Source organism: Choloepus didactylus, chromosome 8 (genome assembly GCF_015220235.1).
Source record: "Choloepus didactylus isolate mChoDid1 chromosome 8, mChoDid1.pri, whole genome shotgun sequence".
Taxonomy (NCBI): Eukaryota; Metazoa; Chordata; class Mammalia; order Pilosa; family Megalonychidae; genus Choloepus; species Choloepus didactylus.
The window spans coordinates 97,696,924-97,715,617 of NC_051314.1; the positions used below are offsets into that span (position 1 = coordinate 97,696,924).

At 33.9% G+C, this 18,694-nt stretch overlaps 1 protein-coding gene across 17 annotated transcripts in view; it reads left to right on the forward strand.

Moving 5' to 3' along the window:
* The window catches only part of KIF21A (kinesin family member 21A), a 161,364-nt gene that overhangs the window by 101,227 nt on the left and 41,443 nt on the right, over window positions 1-18,694 (forward strand). For 9 of the 17 annotated variants that reach the window (XM_037845822.1, XM_037845823.1, XM_037845824.1 and 6 more), the window contains 8 exons: window positions 316-505; window positions 1,322-1,385; window positions 5,945-6,148; window positions 11,626-11,664; window positions 16,173-16,263; window positions 16,677-16,794; window positions 17,216-17,404; window positions 17,817-18,016. In XM_037845822.1, coding sequence (XP_037701750.1) covers window positions 316-505; window positions 1,322-1,385; window positions 5,945-6,148; window positions 11,626-11,664; window positions 16,173-16,263; window positions 16,677-16,794; window positions 17,216-17,404; window positions 17,817-18,016 — 1,095 coding nt within the window. The remainder of the gene's footprint in view (window positions 1-315; window positions 506-1,321; window positions 1,386-5,944; window positions 6,149-11,625; window positions 11,665-16,172; window positions 16,264-16,676; window positions 16,795-17,215; window positions 17,405-17,816; window positions 18,017-18,694) is intronic. The other 8 variants (XM_037845826.1, XM_037845827.1, XM_037845838.1 and 5 more) reach the window with 1 other exon arrangement.

Genomic DNA, 18,694 nt, shown 5'->3' on the forward strand with positions numbered 1-18,694 from the left:
CTGACAAAATAAAGACCTCCTTCCTTTTGGAGGTAGCATTCTCCATTCTTCCTTGTTGATAGTCTTTAATGATAGTTGGTCTACCATCTTGACTGACCTCTTTTTCCAAAAGGCTTCCTATGCAATCAATTCTTTAATGACAAATGTACTATGGAGGGCTGTAGTAAAGGGAGAAAGATCTCTTGCCTTGGGGCTGGTAAGTTAAAAGCGTTCTTGGTTATTGAATTACACAGTTACAGAACAAAATTGTATCCTAAACAAAACTCTTATGTATTTGAGGTCCCTCAACCAACATGAAATATTTTCCTTTTCTAGGGTAAAAGAATAATTGATGAGGAGGGTGTGGAAAGTATAAATGACATGTTTCACGAGAACGCCATGCTACAGACTGAAAATAATAACCTGCGTGTAAGAATTAAAGCCATGCAAGAGACGGTTGATGCATTGAGGACCAGAATCACACAGCTTGTTAGTGATCAAGCTAACCAAGTTCTTGCCAGAGCAGGTATGTATATAGAGTGGGATGAGTGAGGGATAACTTCTGAAGGGTAGGGAACATTCTTTGTCCTCACCAATTGTTTTAGTTTCTTAGGTTGCATAAAGCAGATACCACGAAATGGCTTAAGCAATGGGAATTCATTAGCTTACAGTTTGAGGTTGAGAAAATGTCCAAATGAAGGCATCATCAAGGTGATGCTTTCTTTCCGAAGACTGGCTACCAGTGATCCTTGGCTACTCTGCCACATGGCATGGCACATGGTGGCATCTGCTGGTCTCTTCCTTTTCTTCTGAGTTTTGTTGATTTCAGCTTCCATGCCTTTCTCTTTTTTTCCTCTGCATTCATTGCATTTATAAAGGACTCTAGTAATAGGATTAGAACCCATTCTGATTGAGGTGGGTCACACCTTAACTGAAGTAGCCTCATCAAAAGTTCCTATTTACAATGGGTCCACACCCATAGGAATGGATTAAACTTAAGAACATGCTTTTCTAGGGTTTATACAGTTCCACACCATCATATTAATCACCTAGAATAGTTGAAGCAACTCCTCAAAAAATAGAAATGCCAAACTAGACACAATCTGTGATTTTAAGGTAAATACCTAATTATTTTTATATTACATTCTTATATAAACAAAATTTGTCCTTTGTTTTATCTTACTGTCTGCTTATGTAATTAAGGGCAGGAAATTTGCTGTGAGAATTGTGTTTTAAAGCATTTTATTGTAATTCTATTTCTATAACTTTGTTTCTTGTCTTTGGTTTTGTTGAAGTCTTATTAATTTAAAGGAAATTCTTAGTTTTATATTTTATCTCACAGGTGAAGGCAATGAGGAGATTAGTAATATGATTCACAATTATATCAAAGAAATTGAAGATCTCAGGTATAGTTCATGTTTTGTTATATATAATCACATGTTTGGTTTTGCAGTGCAGTAATGTTGCTATTGGTTGGGCTTACTGTTCAGCAGATTTTCACAATGGTTTTCAGCCCTTTGGTCCAGTTAACTTAGGGGGATAGATCCTTGCTTTTCCCATGATGTATCCTCCTACTCTTATTATTATATTGCTAATCAGAAGCTTACTTAACCTGACATACAGGACAGACTTAATTAATATTGGTGAAGTTCTTTGGTGCTTCCCTACCCTTTAACTCTTCCCCTACTATTTGGCAATAGATCAACATCTACAAGTCACCTCCAATTTCCTGTTATGTTTCTTCAGTATTCTGTATGTGTGGATCATTGCATACCTAACAGTTTGCCTGCTTCTCTCTGATACATACAGAGGTTCATTCATTCACTTGCCCTTCATGCAACATTCCCAAATGCTCATTATATGCCAAGCACCTTGCTATAGGCTGGAGGCAAATGTGACATAAACAAGGAGTTCATTGTTTAGGTTGGGAGATATACAGAAATAGTCACATGTCATAAATGCCCATGTCTTGCATGGCAGATGTAGAGACTGAGCCCAGCCTTGGAGAATAGGGGTGGGAAAGAGTCTCTAGGACACCAATCTTTCCTATATTTTTCAGGTTCCATAGTTTGTATTGATGCTGAGGTACTTTATCTTGAAGTAAAACTGCAGTCAGCTCTATGGAGAACATCTAGGTAGTTAAAATTTCACTTCTGCTACCCGCTGTCAGAGACTAAACAAGTGGGGAAGATACCATCTTTCTGAGCTACCAAAACACTTCCCCATCTTGTATTTGTGTTTTCTTTCCCCCTCTCTTCCTCTGAGTATTCTAGAGGTTCTCAAACTGAGATGAGTACTGTCTCTACTGTTTCAGATACCACAAGGCACACTGGATCCCTTAAATGTTTAAAAAAGTGAACAGAAATACAAAGACATCTGATATGGGTGGTAAAGTTATCAAATAATGCTTCCCTTTTTATTTTTATTTTTATTTTTACTCCCTCTCCTCACTCAGTTTGCCCTGGTGTAATTTTTGCAATGGTTAGACCATTCTTAAACCTGTTTCCCAGGCTTTACCTTTTTGACAGAGACCCTTGGAACATTGGGTCCTGGTTCTCCTCAGCAGCCAACCTGGACTTGCAGTCTCTCTCCTGTCTTGACCGTCCTCTTCCCTGCCTACCACTGAAGCTTTGTTCTCTGACCAGTCTTTCTGCACCTTGTAGAGGCTATGTTAAACATTCCTTGAGACACAACTGATATCTGTGTCTATTTATTCCTAGAGATCCTCTTCCTGCTCCCAGCCTGCTTCCCTTTATCCCTTTTATTTCTGTGGCACTGGCCAATTGTTAAAGCTGAATACATGCTCTGGTTCGTATGCTCCATTTCCTTTCCTCTGTCTTTTATTCTAGGGCTATATGTAGGCATGATCTCACTATTGGACAAGTGGCTTGACTACTGTCATTATTTCCTGGAAAATTGCCTGAATCATGTCACCCAGTCTTGTGGCTAAATGCAGCATCTAATATCTTCCTTCTTCAAGGTCTTGAGTCAAGATCATTCTTTAAGCCATTTACAGAGTGGAGATGACTCATAAATCCTGAGTTCAATCAGTGATCAAATCTTTTCTGGTGTAGGTTAATAGTTTCTTCCACTTTCCCAACTTTTCTTTGATCACCCTTTAATTAGGTTTTTCCCACCCCTGGGGAGTAGTCTTCTAGAATCCCAGGACTATAATTTATTATGTAAAATAATTTATATATGTGGTAAGCATACATGAGCCATGAATTCAAATTGGATTACCTGGGTTGGAATTCAAGTTTCTATTAATAAGGTGTGTCATCTTGGGCAAGTTACCGAATGTCTCTGAACTTCAGTTTGTTCATCTGTAAAAATGAGGTAATACCTGCTAGTCTTACAGAATTATTATGAGTCTCAAATAAAAAAATGTAAAAATTCTTAAATTGAAAAGTACTTTAAAGGCCTAATGTGTTATTACTATTTAGGTCCAAGTTCTCACATTCCCTCTTTATTACTAAATCCTCCTCCAGTCCACATTTCCATCAAAACTTGCTGTCTTTTTATTTTCATCTTAAACTTAATATAAATGTATGTTGATGTGTTGCAACTTGTAATATTTATATTCTGCTTTATTCTAATTTAAAAATAATAGTAGTCACCTTTTAATAAACTTACATGACATGTTATTTGTGAAATAGTAATAGTCACTATTTATTTATATAATCCTTATATTTTTTCAGGCTTAAAACTTTGTAGAAATTTTTGAAAATATAGGAAAGTATAAAAAGAAAATTAAATCACCCATATTCCCACCATTCTAAGAATTAATGTAAACATTTCTGAGTATTCTTCAATATTTTTTCAATACGTGTTTTATAGCAAAATTGACATCAGCGTGCATATATTACTTTGCTACCCGTTCCTTGAAATGTAATAATATGAGAATTTTTCAATATTAGCAAATATTTTTCTAAAATGATTTTTGAATGGCTCCACATAGGACTACCATGTGGTTGATACTGGTTTATTTAGCTAATTCTCTTGTTGGATAATTATGTTGTTTTCAACTTTTTGATGAGATAGTTATTTGGTAAATACAATATCAGTTAAATGAGCTTTAAATTCATTATGTCATTAATCCTCATAACAATCCTAGAGAAGTATATATTTTCATCTCCATTTTACAAGGGAAAGAGTGGAGAGTTTAGAGACTAGTGGCTCAAGCTCCAGTGAGTGACAGAGCTGAGATGCAAGCCCTTAGTGTACTTCTTCCCCAGGAAGTCTGTGCACATCACCTCCTGCCTCACTGTTTGGTCTCCTGTTCAATAAAATGCAGCATTTCACATCAACTGGGTGGATGAGTGAGTAGGAAGAGGGAGAGAGAGAGAGAAAGACAAAGGGAAAGATAGAGAAGTTATCTTTACAAAGTTTACCAAAAGCAGATTCTGCTACTGTAGCTTGGGATTTGTGGAGCTGAGCTTCAAAAACTTTCAGCTTTTTTAGCACTAGGATCAAAGAAGTATTGAATATGCTCCTGCCAAATGCAAACTTTTGCAACCAGGTAATAACTACTCCCTGCTTTCTCCCCACCCCCCCACCAAAAAAAGAACTATCAGATTATTATATTAATGACCCAATTATAAGACAGAACATAATTGTTTTAACTGATTTATTATACTTTCATTCATTTAAAAGATTCCTTAAATACTTATTATGTACCCAGGCTTTGTGCTAGGTATTGAAAATATAGAAAAATGTTAAGTATTGTTTGCACTTTGCTATTGTTTGATAATCATGAATTTTGACTTTGAGTTTTTATAGGTATACTGAGTTTTTATACTTAGGCTTCCCTCTCAATATAAAAAAGTCATAGCATTATATTCAGAATTTTCTTTAAAACAATTTTCAAGCTCATTGGATTAACCCAGAAGTCTACACGGCTATTTAAGCATTCAAAAATGCTGTAATTGTTGTTCTGCTTACATGTGACACCAGATATATGGTAAAATAGTTGCATTAAATAATGTATGGGACGTTGCCTGAAACATGTATTCACTGATATTATGTATACTCTGTCTCTAGCTGGTATCAAGAGTGTCATGAATTGGCAGACAATGAAAAAACACTGAGCTGACTGTGTCTTCCAGGGTTTAGTAGCTGCAAATGTTCCAGCAACTTCCTCTGAAATATCTGAACATACGGCAAACGTGTTTAGTTAATACAGTGTTGAGACAGATACAGAAGATAGTATTTTCTCCTTATAGCCCTCTCTCAACCACCTTTTTACCAAATTGACCTTGAAAATCTATTACGTTTAAGAGATAATTGTGTTCTTGATGTTTTCAATTAAATAGAAGTAAAGGGACTGGCCTAGAGGACTTTCTGAATCCCTTTTAGTCCCAAGAGCCTTGCCCTTTTAAAGAACTCATTATTCCATGATTTCTAATATTACTGATAATCTGTAGATTATTCTCCTGTCATTATTAGGTCTGCTTGAGCAAACAAAAGATTGTCTTCAGTGATCAAACTTAGGTTTCTTTAGAGACATTGTCTTTTCCCGCTCCATATTCAGGAGCCAGATGTCTCTCAGCTAGTTAGGGGCAAGCTAGACTAAGTTCCTTGCAAAGTTTTGGAAATGCTGTTACTGAATGATGAATGACAAAGTGAAAGAAGGGAATTATGCTGCTTGTATATTTTATGTTTAAATAATGGGCTTACAGAGCAAGGACAACCGGTACCTACTGTCCAGAATTAAACTAATCTAATTATCACTGACACCTGAAGATGTAGACTTCTTTTGCACACTAGAATACCAGATTGATGATTATTCAATCAGGGAATCATCAAAATATCCTAAAAATTAATGTTTGTGAACTACATGTGTTTAAAACAACAGCAACAACAAAAACTGCCTGCAGCAATATTGAAATACATTTTGGAAAACTTTTTAGCATGCAAAACAGCTCATGTAAAATGTTCCCTATTTAAATATATTTTTATTTACCAGGGCAAAATTATTAGAAAGTGAAGCAGTGAATGAGAACCTTCGAAAAAACCTGACAAGAGCCACAGCAAGATCACCATATTTCGGTGGATCATCAGCTTTCTCTCCTTCTGTATTATCCTCAGACAAAGAGACCATTGAAATTATAGATCTAGCTAAGAAAGATTTAGAGAAGCTGAAAAGGAAAGAAAAGAAGAAGAAAAAAAGGTAGTGTTATAAAATCATTACTTAATGCATCCCTATTTTCTTACTTTTAAGGATATTTTAATTTGCAATTACAATGAGTATTCATAGCCTCATAAGTATATTATGAATAAGTAAATAATTAAATAAATTATTTAAATTATAGCCTCATAAGTATATTATGAATAAGTAAATAATTAAATAAATTATTTAAATTAGCTGACCATTACAAATCTACATTGTTTAAGGTTTATCTTTTTGTATGTAAGAAAAATGAATATAGTTGTAACAAACGGAAATGAATTTTATTCAGAATATGACAGGGTAAAATTACTTTTAGAAATTGTTTAATCTTTCTTCATATATCTGCTTTTGCATTCCATTCATCTTGTTTTCTGCAAAGCTTGCTGTATCATTGCAACTCAGTGTTTCCGCCCACCCTCATTTTCTAATGCAATTAAGTAGTCTCATGAATCTTCTAATTCCTGTCTAGATTAGTTTAACTAAAGGCTAAACTAATCCATCAGAATGTCATTTAATACCATTTGGTCTCTTCAACATTTTCTGCTGGGCTTCTAACTTGATTATGTGGAAGTTATTTATGTTATTTCAGGCTTTCCAAATCTTCCAACAAGGAGTTACTCAGCTTTTTACCACTGTTGTAGGCTTTCTCTTCCATGCATCCTAATAATATCTCCCTCTGAAATCAACTGGGTACAAAGAGGATGAAAATGAAAATTTGACCACTTGTAATGTGTGAGAGGTTATATACTCACAAATTCTTTACATGTTGATATGTTGATTCTGTGGTGCAGTCAAATTACTTACTGAGAATATATTCTGAACATGCCAGCCGAATTAAATTTAAGCATTTTTGGCTAGATATTCAAAAGGAAGCAGAGCCATCTTATTTGCCATGTGGTTTATTAGGGGGAAAGCGTTGTAGAATTGTAGTTAGTATTTAAGATACCTGCTGTTTTGCTCAGTTTATTTAGAAATTTATTTAGGTAATCAGGCATGTCTTAATTGAACAGTCAGTTGATTGAAGTCAGCTATGTGTCCTTGAGTTAAAAAGAAATGATTGAAATAATCAAAACAAGGAGTTACACATCTGTGGCTAGCAGGCATTGCAATTGCAATTGCATGCTTAAGATATTAATGTCTTAATAGGTGTTTTTCATGGATGGCTGATTATGGCAGCATTAAGAAATGCTTAATGATTAGCTCTCCCTTGATGGAGGGCAGTTAAAATTGAAATACTGATCACAGAATTATCAAAACTAGTGTTACTCAACATACTGCTTAAATAAACATGAGACTTGCACATGGCATCATTTAGTTGTACAAGCCATTCTGTAGTTGGTCAAAATATCAAAAGATATGACTTATTTTTAAAGGTTTAGGTCCCTTATGTTCAAGAATAGTAAGTAAGTGTGAGCAACAGTATAATTTTCAAGGTCATGAACTGATTCTGCTCTTTGCTTTCAAGGTAAATTTAGGGATATTGCTTTAATCAGCTATTGGGTATGAATAATGAGAAGTAAATAGGGATCCCAATAGAAACCTAGGCTGTTTTTAACATTTTTATAATGGTGATAGGTACCCAAAATTAATACCTTTGATTCAGTTTATTTTTCTGATAATGCAGGATTATAAGCACATTTGACTGATAAATGGTACTAAAGAAAAAAAAAACCACTTTATTATTAAATTTTATCCTTGTTGCATTATTATGAACTCTTAACAACTTTAAGGTAAAAAAAATAATGAAAACAGAAGTTATTTAAAAGTAAAAAACTGTGGCTGTTTCAGTGATAATGCTACCTATAATAATTGTTATGATAAAGACAGTAGTAGATGTTAATACTAAGAACTTACCAAACAACTGGATTCAAACATAAAAATCTAAGAAAATAAGTTATCTCCTAAAAAATCAATATAATTTGAGATAAAAAAAAAATCATGAGGAAAAAGAACAAACCAGATAAGAAGTGAAAGATAGCTTAGAATAAGAAAAAAGAAATTAATGCTTCCTAAAAATTAATAACTCTGAGGGCTTCATAAAAAATGCTTTGTAAACCATTTTCACAAACATGCTATAGTGTATCTTTGTAAAACTGAAACTATAAACTATAAATATAAAAGTCTTTAGTGCCAGTTTATGAATTTGTTACCATGTATATCTAAATGCATATAGCTTTTCTTACCACAGTATAGCCAAACGTTCCTTTGCATTAAAAATGAAAATCTGTACTATTTTATTCAGCTTGATAAAGCATTTTGTTCATCATGCTTAGATCCCAGTAACTTTTAGCTGAATATTTTGTTTTTTCAATTATGAATTTTTTAAATGTAGATTAGCTCTCATTTTAGCCAAGGGGTTTGCTACCGATTGAAACAAATAGTCTACAGAGTTCCAAAAGTGTTTTAAATGACAGCAGCTTTACTAAAGTTAGTGTTCAGTCTTCTGTAGTAAATTCCTGGAGGTGATAGCTCCTGTCTGGATGCATTGATTCTGGTTAGGTTGTAATACATGCTTCATTTTATCATTTGCATGCTTCTGCCTCAACTTTACACATCTAGCAAGTTCAATTAAAAATTGTTTGGAACTTGGGACTAATTTTTCTCTAGAAGATGTTGTAGGTACTTGGTGGCCAGATTTCCTAGCTCACTCACATGAAATGATTTATAACCATTTCATAATTCTTGGGCTGAGCAATTCAGGAGGGAGTAGGAAAAGGCAAAAAAAGAGGAAAGAAACCTTCCTTCCTTATCATGGGTATAGGCCAACCTTTCAGGAAAAAAATGTGAATTTCTGCCTTAGGCATTCTTTCTTGTTCCCTTCTGATCAGTGGCCTCCCAGTATGGTCCAGTTTTCATGTAATTCTGCCCTATCCTGATATACTCACAATTTCAAAATTATCTATTTTCTTCTCTCATCTCCTTAAATTCACACTCTTGTTTTTTTCGGTGCACCTAGATGATGGGAGCAAAGCCATCTGAATTCATAGCAGTGAAAATGATTGATAACCAATATGCTCCCTTTCTAGGGATGTTTGTAATTTTGAAAAGGGATGGCATTAATCCAAATGGCAAAATTCAGGCAGCATAATCTAATGGAGGAGAAAAAAATTAAGCCCTGTAGGGCAGGACTCCCCACCCCACCCCCACATTTGCTGAGAGTTTACAAAACCTATCTGAGGCTTGACCTTTGGGTTTAGCACCCCTAAACTATCCCATCTCTCATAGTTGCTTCCTTTCCATCCCACTGAATCCAGAAATTCTTTAGAAACTCTATGTCTTTTAATATACTTTGTTTTGTGCTGTTGTTGGTTTTTAGTTGTAGTGCTACAGGGCCTCTGACAATGTAAGAGTTGGTAGAAGAGTGGCAGCTGGGTCATAGGTACATCAGAAACTGCGTTTGTGTTCAAGGAGGATGCCACCAACCCTTTTTGTACCAGGAGAGTTTCACCTTCTTCTGCATCTAAGTCTTTATCAAATCTACAACCAGTAGCTTATATGTGGGGTTTTAAGGTTTGCTGTTCTACCCTTCTGTGCTTATTTTCTGTTGTAGAGTAACCCAAAGGAGTAGATAGTAAGAAAATAAAGGTGTGTCGAGGATCATGGGTGCCCTGCTAACTGGGCTGGCTGCCTCTGAATAGTTGGATAGACTGCATTGCCTATTTTTCAGTTACACGAATGTTAAAATGGTTGGCAAGATTTGTCATAATCGCTCTTTCTCTTTTTTCCTATAGAAGAAGCACTGTAATAGAACTAAAAGGAATAAAAACTGAGCTCCTCTGGGTTATGGAGCGGTTATTACTAGTTTCCTTCTCTGCCTCATCCACTATCTTTTTTAAGTATTGATTTCAATATTTTTTAAAGAGACAATTGGGAAGGCATCTAAAGTTTTAAAGTAATATCTACTTATCAGCTCATGCCAGCCATATATTTTAATATAGCTTTCTTGTGTAAGATAAAAATTCTTCATGTTGAAGATAGGAAATTCGGGCTCTTCACCATAAAGCCATATCCTTAGAGCCATTGTAACTCATTATCATAAGTATAAACCTAGATTAAGCATAAAAGTTTTTTCTGTTTGTTTTATGGATAAAGAAAACTTACCATTCACATATCAATCCCCATATTTTTGGATATCTAGCTTTAAATGACTTGAAATATTAAAAAAAACCTCACACATCCATCAGACTGCACTATATTTTGTATTTAGTGGTGTTGGATTGTAACTCTAGAAACATACTGATTTCTTAGCTAGTAACTTGAATTTCCTTTCCCAGTAACTATACTGGGCTTTTTCATCTCTGGTGAATATCACGCTTATAGGCTTATTCCCCAGAGATTGCTCGTCTCTTTTTGTTATTGCAGTAAATATAAGCTGATTGTGAAAGCATTCACAGACCAACAAACAACAGAAATCACATGCGAGAACACATGGTATAAAATGAAAATGAGAACTGGCTTGATGAAATAATTCTTACCTTGGACTCAATCGCTTCATTTTAAAACATTAATAATTTTGAAAAGTACTTTTGGAATTCTGGGCAGAAGTATATTATATCAAGATTGCTACTATGCTTAGTCAGAGCCTAGCATATCTACCCTTTTGTTCATAGGCAAATATTGTTATTCAGTACGTTGCATCGAGTAAAGATACCCAACTTTGTGTATTGAATATTTCAAAGTCCATACTATGTATTTGTAGTTTTTCTTCTACTTTTCTGCTTAAAAAACAATCTTTCTAATGGAAAGTACTACATCTCCCATTTTATTGCCACTTTGCCTTAGATATGTCCTTTTGGTAGTTAGTTTCTACTAATTAGTAAAGTAAAATCTTTATTTTTGATTAATAAAATTACAGTTTTTACTGATACCATAACAACCATATTCATCTGCCTGTTATACCATTTCATGTATAATTTTGAAGTAGGGTTTCTTTTTTTAGATTGATTGATGTTTACATGTTTACAAGTTTTTAAAAAGTAGTACCCTAGTATATAGTGTTAGTGGAATTTTCATAATATGGTATAAAGGCATTACTATTTGAGGTTCTTTTAATAATGCCATTAAGACATCTTTTGTAAAGATTTAAAAGGAAAGAGGATATTATTGAAAGTTGTCTTTTTGGTGGGGGGGAGTTAAGAAAATTGATCTATTACAGATTTAAAAAAAAACAATGGTATTCAAAAACTCCTTACTCTTATCAACTTATATAAACAGGGATTGTACATTTTATGCTGAATGATTTGAACTGATAGTCTATATACTCTTCTTAGATATAATGCTGCTTGTTTTTCTACTTTTATTCATACAAAATGTATTGCCTTTTTACTGTGATTGTCCTTTGATGATATCTTTTAAAATTTATTTTAAAATCTTCGAGCTCATGTATCATTTTTACCTTCTTATCACTTTCGCTTTTTACTGTCTGGTTTGTCCTTCATTGGCTTGGCCTTCCAATACTGTGCCTCGTGATTTTGAAGGCTACAGAAACTTGAGGAAAGCAGTCGAGAAGAAAGAAGGTTGGAATATTTTCCAGGTTTTTAATTAAATGTCATTTAAATACTTAGTTGCCATTCACAAGGAAATGTTTTAGAGAATTATAGACTGTTTCAGACTGAATTAGCTGGGTACTCCTGAAAGTAATGATGATTTTATAAAAATAACATCAGCACTAGTTACATGAATTAAAATTTAGGCAATTTCATGTATTTTCAGGAAAAAAGAACAATTTTGATGGTGACTTACCTTTTTTAAGACTAAAAATGACCTCCCAAACTCACCATTTGACTTATTATTTTAAAAATTCAATAAATTTGTATCTTTCAGAAACTTGCGAGCAGACTGGGAGTAATGAATTGGGTGGGGATTGATACTTTGTGGCAGCATGTGCTAAGTCATGATTGGCCCCCTCTCTCCTCTCTTCTTCCTTATTTGGCATAACCTTTGTCAGAAAACAATGCTAAAATGGCAGCAAAGCAAAAGGAAGCTGTGGCCTCACTCTAAGATAAGATTTACAAAGTGTTCTTAATGTTGAATTAGAAAAACAACTTTTGCTTTTAAAGTGTATTTGAAAAGAAAAATCAGGATATTCTCTTTTTCTCTCTTTGAAACTTGAGTGAAATCTAGAGGCACATTTCTGAACTCTCTAATAAAGATTTGCATTTTGCTGATTTGGAATTGTGGTTATTCAAAGGATCTAGTTGTATTCTTAAAAGAATGTTTTTTCATGGATTTTTCTATGCAAATCTTTATATAGTCAAAAGTACTGAGAAGAAAACTATTTTTAAATTAATATTATAGTATTTAGACACGCTACCTTAGAAGTTTTATCTCTTACTTAAAATAAGCCCTTTGAGAACCTTACTAGGTAACAATTAGTTAAATTAAATATTGGAAAACTTAAAATTATATGAATTTTTAACTATTCTATAATTTGTATTCTATAATTATATTCCATAGTTCTATAACTTCTTTAAAGTATTCTATAATTAGAATATATTTCCAATTGTCTGTAGGTCACACCAAACCTCACTAATTAGTATAAATTTAGGACATTATGTTTATCATTGGAATTAAATTAAGGCACTGAAATTGTGAAATTCTATTTTGAAAGGTCAAAGTAAGATGTATAGTTTAAGTAGGGTGTGGAAGGATTTTCCCATCTTAAAATATTCAAGTCCTTTAAATATCCTTAGTAAATTGAGTTTGTTTCTAAATTTTATATGATCCCTAAAGGATAGCAGAAGCAGAGCAGTTTGGTGTTCTACAAGTGCTTCTCAAACATAAATGTGCATGCAAATCTCCTGGGAATCATGCCAAAATGAAAATTCTGATTCTGTAGGACTGGATTTTTCATTTCTAACAAGCTTCCAGCGATGCTGATGCTTCCCAGTCTGCGAACTGAACTTTGCACACAGGATCTAGAATACTGGCCTGTGAGTCAGGACACTGGGTTCCAGTCTGCTTGAATCAATTGAGTTCCCCAGGCCACAGTTTCTTTTTAGGTTGTCAAATCAACTGTTAAACCACATGATCGATAATATTCCTTCTGGCTCCAAGATTCTGACTCAGTGTGTATATTGTTGTGGAAACTTAGAGATCTTCCATTGCTCGTTGATAGTTATTTTTAATATCAATTTGCCTGAGTTTATTGAGGAAATCTTGAATATTGGCAGCACAATAGTTATGAAGTATCAACTTGTATTGTAAAAGCATATGCCTTAAAAGTGATGTGTAAAGGTAAATTAATAATGTAAAGACAGAACTGCTGATTTTTCTGCATCAGATAGTGGCATGAGCACCTTATAATATATGAGTTAATCACTTACTCTGAAAGGAAAGATAGCATTTGTTAAGCTGGATATTGGTTACTTGCAGTATGCAGGAAGGTAGGATAGGTCAAGTGTTCCGAATAAGGTGGTTGTATAGAGGAGTACGTGAGGAAGAGAGAAGACATAAGGGACGGAATGGGGAGAGTTGATGGGATATTTGATCAAGGAGAAGGACAGAGGCGGTGTAGAGTGCTTGCCTTCCCTATTCTGCCCAACAAATTCTCCTTTCCTAGCTCTAAACCACAAGGAAAGCACTGCTTGAGTGGATTGGATGAAGGGGAAATGCTTTTCTCAATTTTCAAGTTGAACTGCATGATGGTGGGAAATCAGCAGTCCTAGTATATTATAAGCAATCTAACAAAGGCGTTTTATGTATATCACATAAAATTACTTCTTGTCTGTCTTAAAAGTTCTCATTAGATAGTTCCTAGTTTTCTTCGAGTACATTTTTCTGTAACAAACTGATTTAACAATACTCATGGAACCCTGATATAATTTACTTGATTCCTCTCCAGTTAGAAGATTATTTTATTGGTATTCCTACAGGTACTTTCTTTTCACTTCAGAGATACGCTGTCTTCCATGGATCTTTATGCATCTTTCAACCCGTGACATTCCATTCCCAGATAACTAGTGCTGAGACACATGCGTGTATAAACAGATGTGCTCATGCACAATCATATGGATTTATTAATTCAACAAATACTTATTGTACATTTATTATATGCCAGGCCCTTGATACTGGGTGATGTAATGCTGAGCCAAACTGACAATGGTCCCTGCTTTCATGGAGTTTATGGTCTACTGAGGAAGAGAGACTTTAAATAAATGATCACATAAATAAATGTAAATTACAGACTCCTCTTAGGGATTACAAAGGAAAAGTATTTATATATATTTTATTTTAAGTACAAAATATCTGTGAGAATAGGGACCTAGAGTTTAATGTTAGAGTTTATGAGACAGTATTTGATAAAAACCATGGGGTGCATCATATAATATTGTTTCATCATTATCAAATTTCCTTACATTTGTAGGGTGCTTTATAATTTACTAAATATTTTTACCTATGAACCATTTTGAAAGGCCTTCAAAGCAGCCTAGTATTTGTACTTTTGTGTGCGTGTTCAGCAAACGATATGTCACCGTTGTAGGTGATATAATATCCAAGTAATTGCTGAACATTTCATTTGCAAAAAGTATGAATGAAATAGCTTTATTCTTCCCTTTCTTCCCTTCCCTAAAGAATTTATACACTGCATCTTAGCATTTTAAGACACATACTATCCAGGGGAAAATTAGGTAATATACCTTTGTAGGCTACTTTTAATTCTTGAGCATTGCTTTCCCAGGTTGTATGATCTACCATGTTGGAACACATTCTTGTGCATTTTCTTCACATTTTATAATAGCTATTACTTTAAAATCAATATTTTAAACTTTTCCAAAGGCTATGCATGGTAAATAAAACCACCAAAATTATTATTTTTAAAGTAAGAATAAATATAAGGTCTAAATAAGATTAAATTTTTAGCCTAGAAGCTAAAAATAAGTTTCTGTATTAGGACGATTATTTAATGTAGTGCAGAATATCTGAAATAAATGGTAGCTGTTTTGAAGCTATTCTGATGAAGCTTTTAAGCTCTTTCTTGGGAAATTATATTCGGAGAATATCGCCTTGAGTATTCTTTTTATTCCTAATGATTTTTAAATGTTACTATAGCACAAAAAAGGAATCTTTTATATGCAGATTCATTTAAAATTCACTTTCTTAATATCATTTACTTTGATTAAATATCCGATTTTAGTGAACCTAAGTGCGTCTTCTGTGCATTGTTTATCAGGATTGCTAAACCCAACAAAGTAGCAGTGCGATTTGGCTATGCAAAAACTTTGCTCACTTCAGTCTTACATCTTCTCCTCAGAGCCCCCAAGGCTGAATTAGTTTAGCCATCACCATCACCTGACACCAGTGTGCCCATGTGGCTGTCAGGACTTGCTAACTGAAGAGAAGGGCTTCCAATTGTATAGAGTCTTGTGGCAGGCTCTGGAATCTCCTACCTAGTTAAAGGTCAGCCTGAACTTAGGACAGTTTTGGTGTGCAAAGACCTATTTCTGACCCTAATGGGAAACAGCTCTGTGCTGTAGGGATGGTGGAGAACCTAGCAAAAAAGAGCCTGTGAACTACTGGAAGGAGGCTTGGTCATGCTGATGGATATAGCCAGTGTAAGCAAGCTTACTGTGAGCAGATTTATTTTGAATCTTTAAATTTATTCTTAAATTTATTAAGATGTCAATAAAATATAATCTTTCTTCTTTGCATTTAGAAGATAAAAGTTTTATGTATTCTTTGTTTTGATTTTTTTTCCTTTGCGTTTAAATTGCCTTAGGTTTTAGTCATTTGGCTATTACCGTGACTGGTTCTTAGTCTCATCAGGTCTCATGCTTCAGTGTATAATCTATTCCTCAGTGTTTCTGAAGAATAAGCTTTCCTTCCATGATATAAATTAGTATATGATTGACTGAATGATTTTTATTTTCCTCTGAAGCATCAGACATTATAACATTGCTCAGTGAAATGATGAACTCTTTTAGTTTGTTTTCATGAATAATTAATGTTTAAAAAAACCTGGGAGAAAAAAGTGAACAATTTTTCTCTCTAATTTACCACTATACCCTTATTTTCCTTTTTATAGTGTGGTTAGTAAAGAAGATACTACAGACACAGACCAAGAGAAGAAAGAAGAAAAGGGTGTCTCAGAGAGAGAAAACAATGAATTAGAAGTGGTAAGTATAAAAGCATGAACCTGTAAATCTTAGTGACTGGATTGGGTTGTTCTTGGTTGCTGATAACTGTACGAACCTATATATAGAAGAGGGAAGTGGTTATCACGCTCACAGTATAAACTGCTTCCATGAGGGCTTCTTCAGAAACACGAGCTCTAAAATATTGTCAACTCTCAATGTTGTGCATTGTGAAAGCATTTTGTTGGGGGGATGGAATGCTTTGAGATATAAAGTACTCTATGATTTAAGACAAAATTATTAGTAATAACTTTAAAATTTGGAATGATTTTTGAACTGATTAAAAGTGAAAGTTTTGTGTTTTGGTACTTTGTACTCAGGCAGTCCCCTCTTGGGGAGATAATCAGTTTGCTTTGCCAATACTGTGCTGTTAATTTTCACAACCCACATTTTAGGAAGAAAATCAAGAAGTAAGTGATCATGAAGATGAGGAAGAGGAGGACGAGGAAGATGAGGATGACATTGAAGGGGGTGAAAGCTCTGATGAATCAGATTCTGAATCAGATGAAAAAGGTATTGACTTTCGCCTTAGTACATAAAATTCATTTTGGGGAACTTGTTTAAACCACAACAGAAAATTCTTAATTTTCTCCATTTCATCCTTGATGAAAGAAATCTTTTGTAACTGCTGACTTCATATGCCCTATACTAAGCAAATGAAGAGTTCCTTCCCTTATTGGATGTAGTCATTGTGTGATTTCCATTCCTATTTAGTACAAATAACATCTGTAGTCCCTGACCATTGTGGTCAGGGTCTCTTTATCTTGTTCAAATTTTTACTTTCTGGTTTATCCAGAGTATTTTCCTTATAGCTGCTAAGTGAATATTTGAATGTAGATAAATGTTTTTCAACCTCTTGCTTGAAAGGTAGAAAGGTAGAATTATGATATTTTGACCTATCTCTAGGATTTTTATTTTCTCCTTTTATAAATAGCCAATTATCAAGCAGACTTAGCAAACATTACTTGTGAGATTGCAATCAAGCAAAAGCTGATTGATGAACTAGAAAACAGCCAGAAAAGACTACAGACGCTGAAAAAGCAGTATGAAGAGAAGCTAATGATGTTGCAACATAAAATTCGAGACACTCAACTTGAAAGAGATCAGGTGCTTCAAAACTTAGGTAAGAATTATATTTATTCAAATGAAAGTTCTTCCTAAATTGTCAAAATAGCTCTTTATATTTTCTTACTTTAGAATAAATAAAAATATTAGAAGCCACGTTAGATGTTAATCTGTCTTATGTTAAATATTGTTATTTATTTTATGCTTTCATGCTCTTTAATTAGTTTGCCCAAATTTGTGGTTAATTGTTTTAATGGCCTTGATTTATGCTTGGACTATTTTTAAATTTAAAAAAGAAAAAATTTCAATAGTCCTTAAGCAGGTTAAGTTATAGAACGACTGAAGGCACCCTGGCCTCCTAACTCATGTATTTGGAGAGTAGTTCTTCCCTAAGGTCATGAGATATATATCAGTGAAATAAAAATATGTCTTTCATAAAAAACAAATACAAATATTCTTTGGTCATTTAGGTTCGGTGGAATCTTACTCAGAAGAAAAGGCAAAAAAAGTTAGGTCTGAATATGAAAAGAAACTCCAAGCCATGAATAAAGAATTGCAGCGATTGCAGGCAGCTCAAAAAGAGCATGCAAGGTTACTAAAAAATCAATCTCAATATGAAAAGCAATTGAAGAAATTGCAGCAGGATGTGATGGAAATGAAAAAAACAAAGGTATCGATTATATTTTCCATTAAACTTTAGTACTATGAATGCTTGGTCATTTGGGAGAAAAAAACAATTATTGTGGCTCTTTCCATATTCAGTAAAAGATAACCCAGTCTTTTTGCAAATTATACCCTTCCTTTGGCAATTAGAAGTTGTTTCCTGTAGTCGTCCATCATCAAAACCTTTCTTCGGAGTAGCTGAAAATTATGTGGTTCAACAGAACTTCCCTGACTTTGATGGATATTTCTCCTCTTGAAACTTTTGTATAAGGTTAACAAAAGTATAAAATATATTTCAAACATGCGAAAAAGCATAAGTAAAGCATAATGAACACTATATCCACTCTCCAGTTTAAGAAATTAAATATTAAAAATGTGTTCAAAGCCTCCCGTGTATCCTTTCTGGGTCATATTCCCTTTTCCCCAAAAGATAATAGCTGTCCTGAATTTGGTGTTTCACATTCCATGCTTAGAAAAGTACAGATTTTCTTTCCTTGAGCACAGAGGATATGTAAATCCTGAACTGTTACCTCTTTTTTGTTTTTTTAAGTGAGATCTTTTCCTCTTAACACCTGACATCAAAATCAATGCAGTTGCTTTAAAATTGCAAACATAAAATGATTTAGGAAGTAGCAGATTGAAATGTTACATGGTTGCTGATAGCAACAACAATAGTTAACATTTA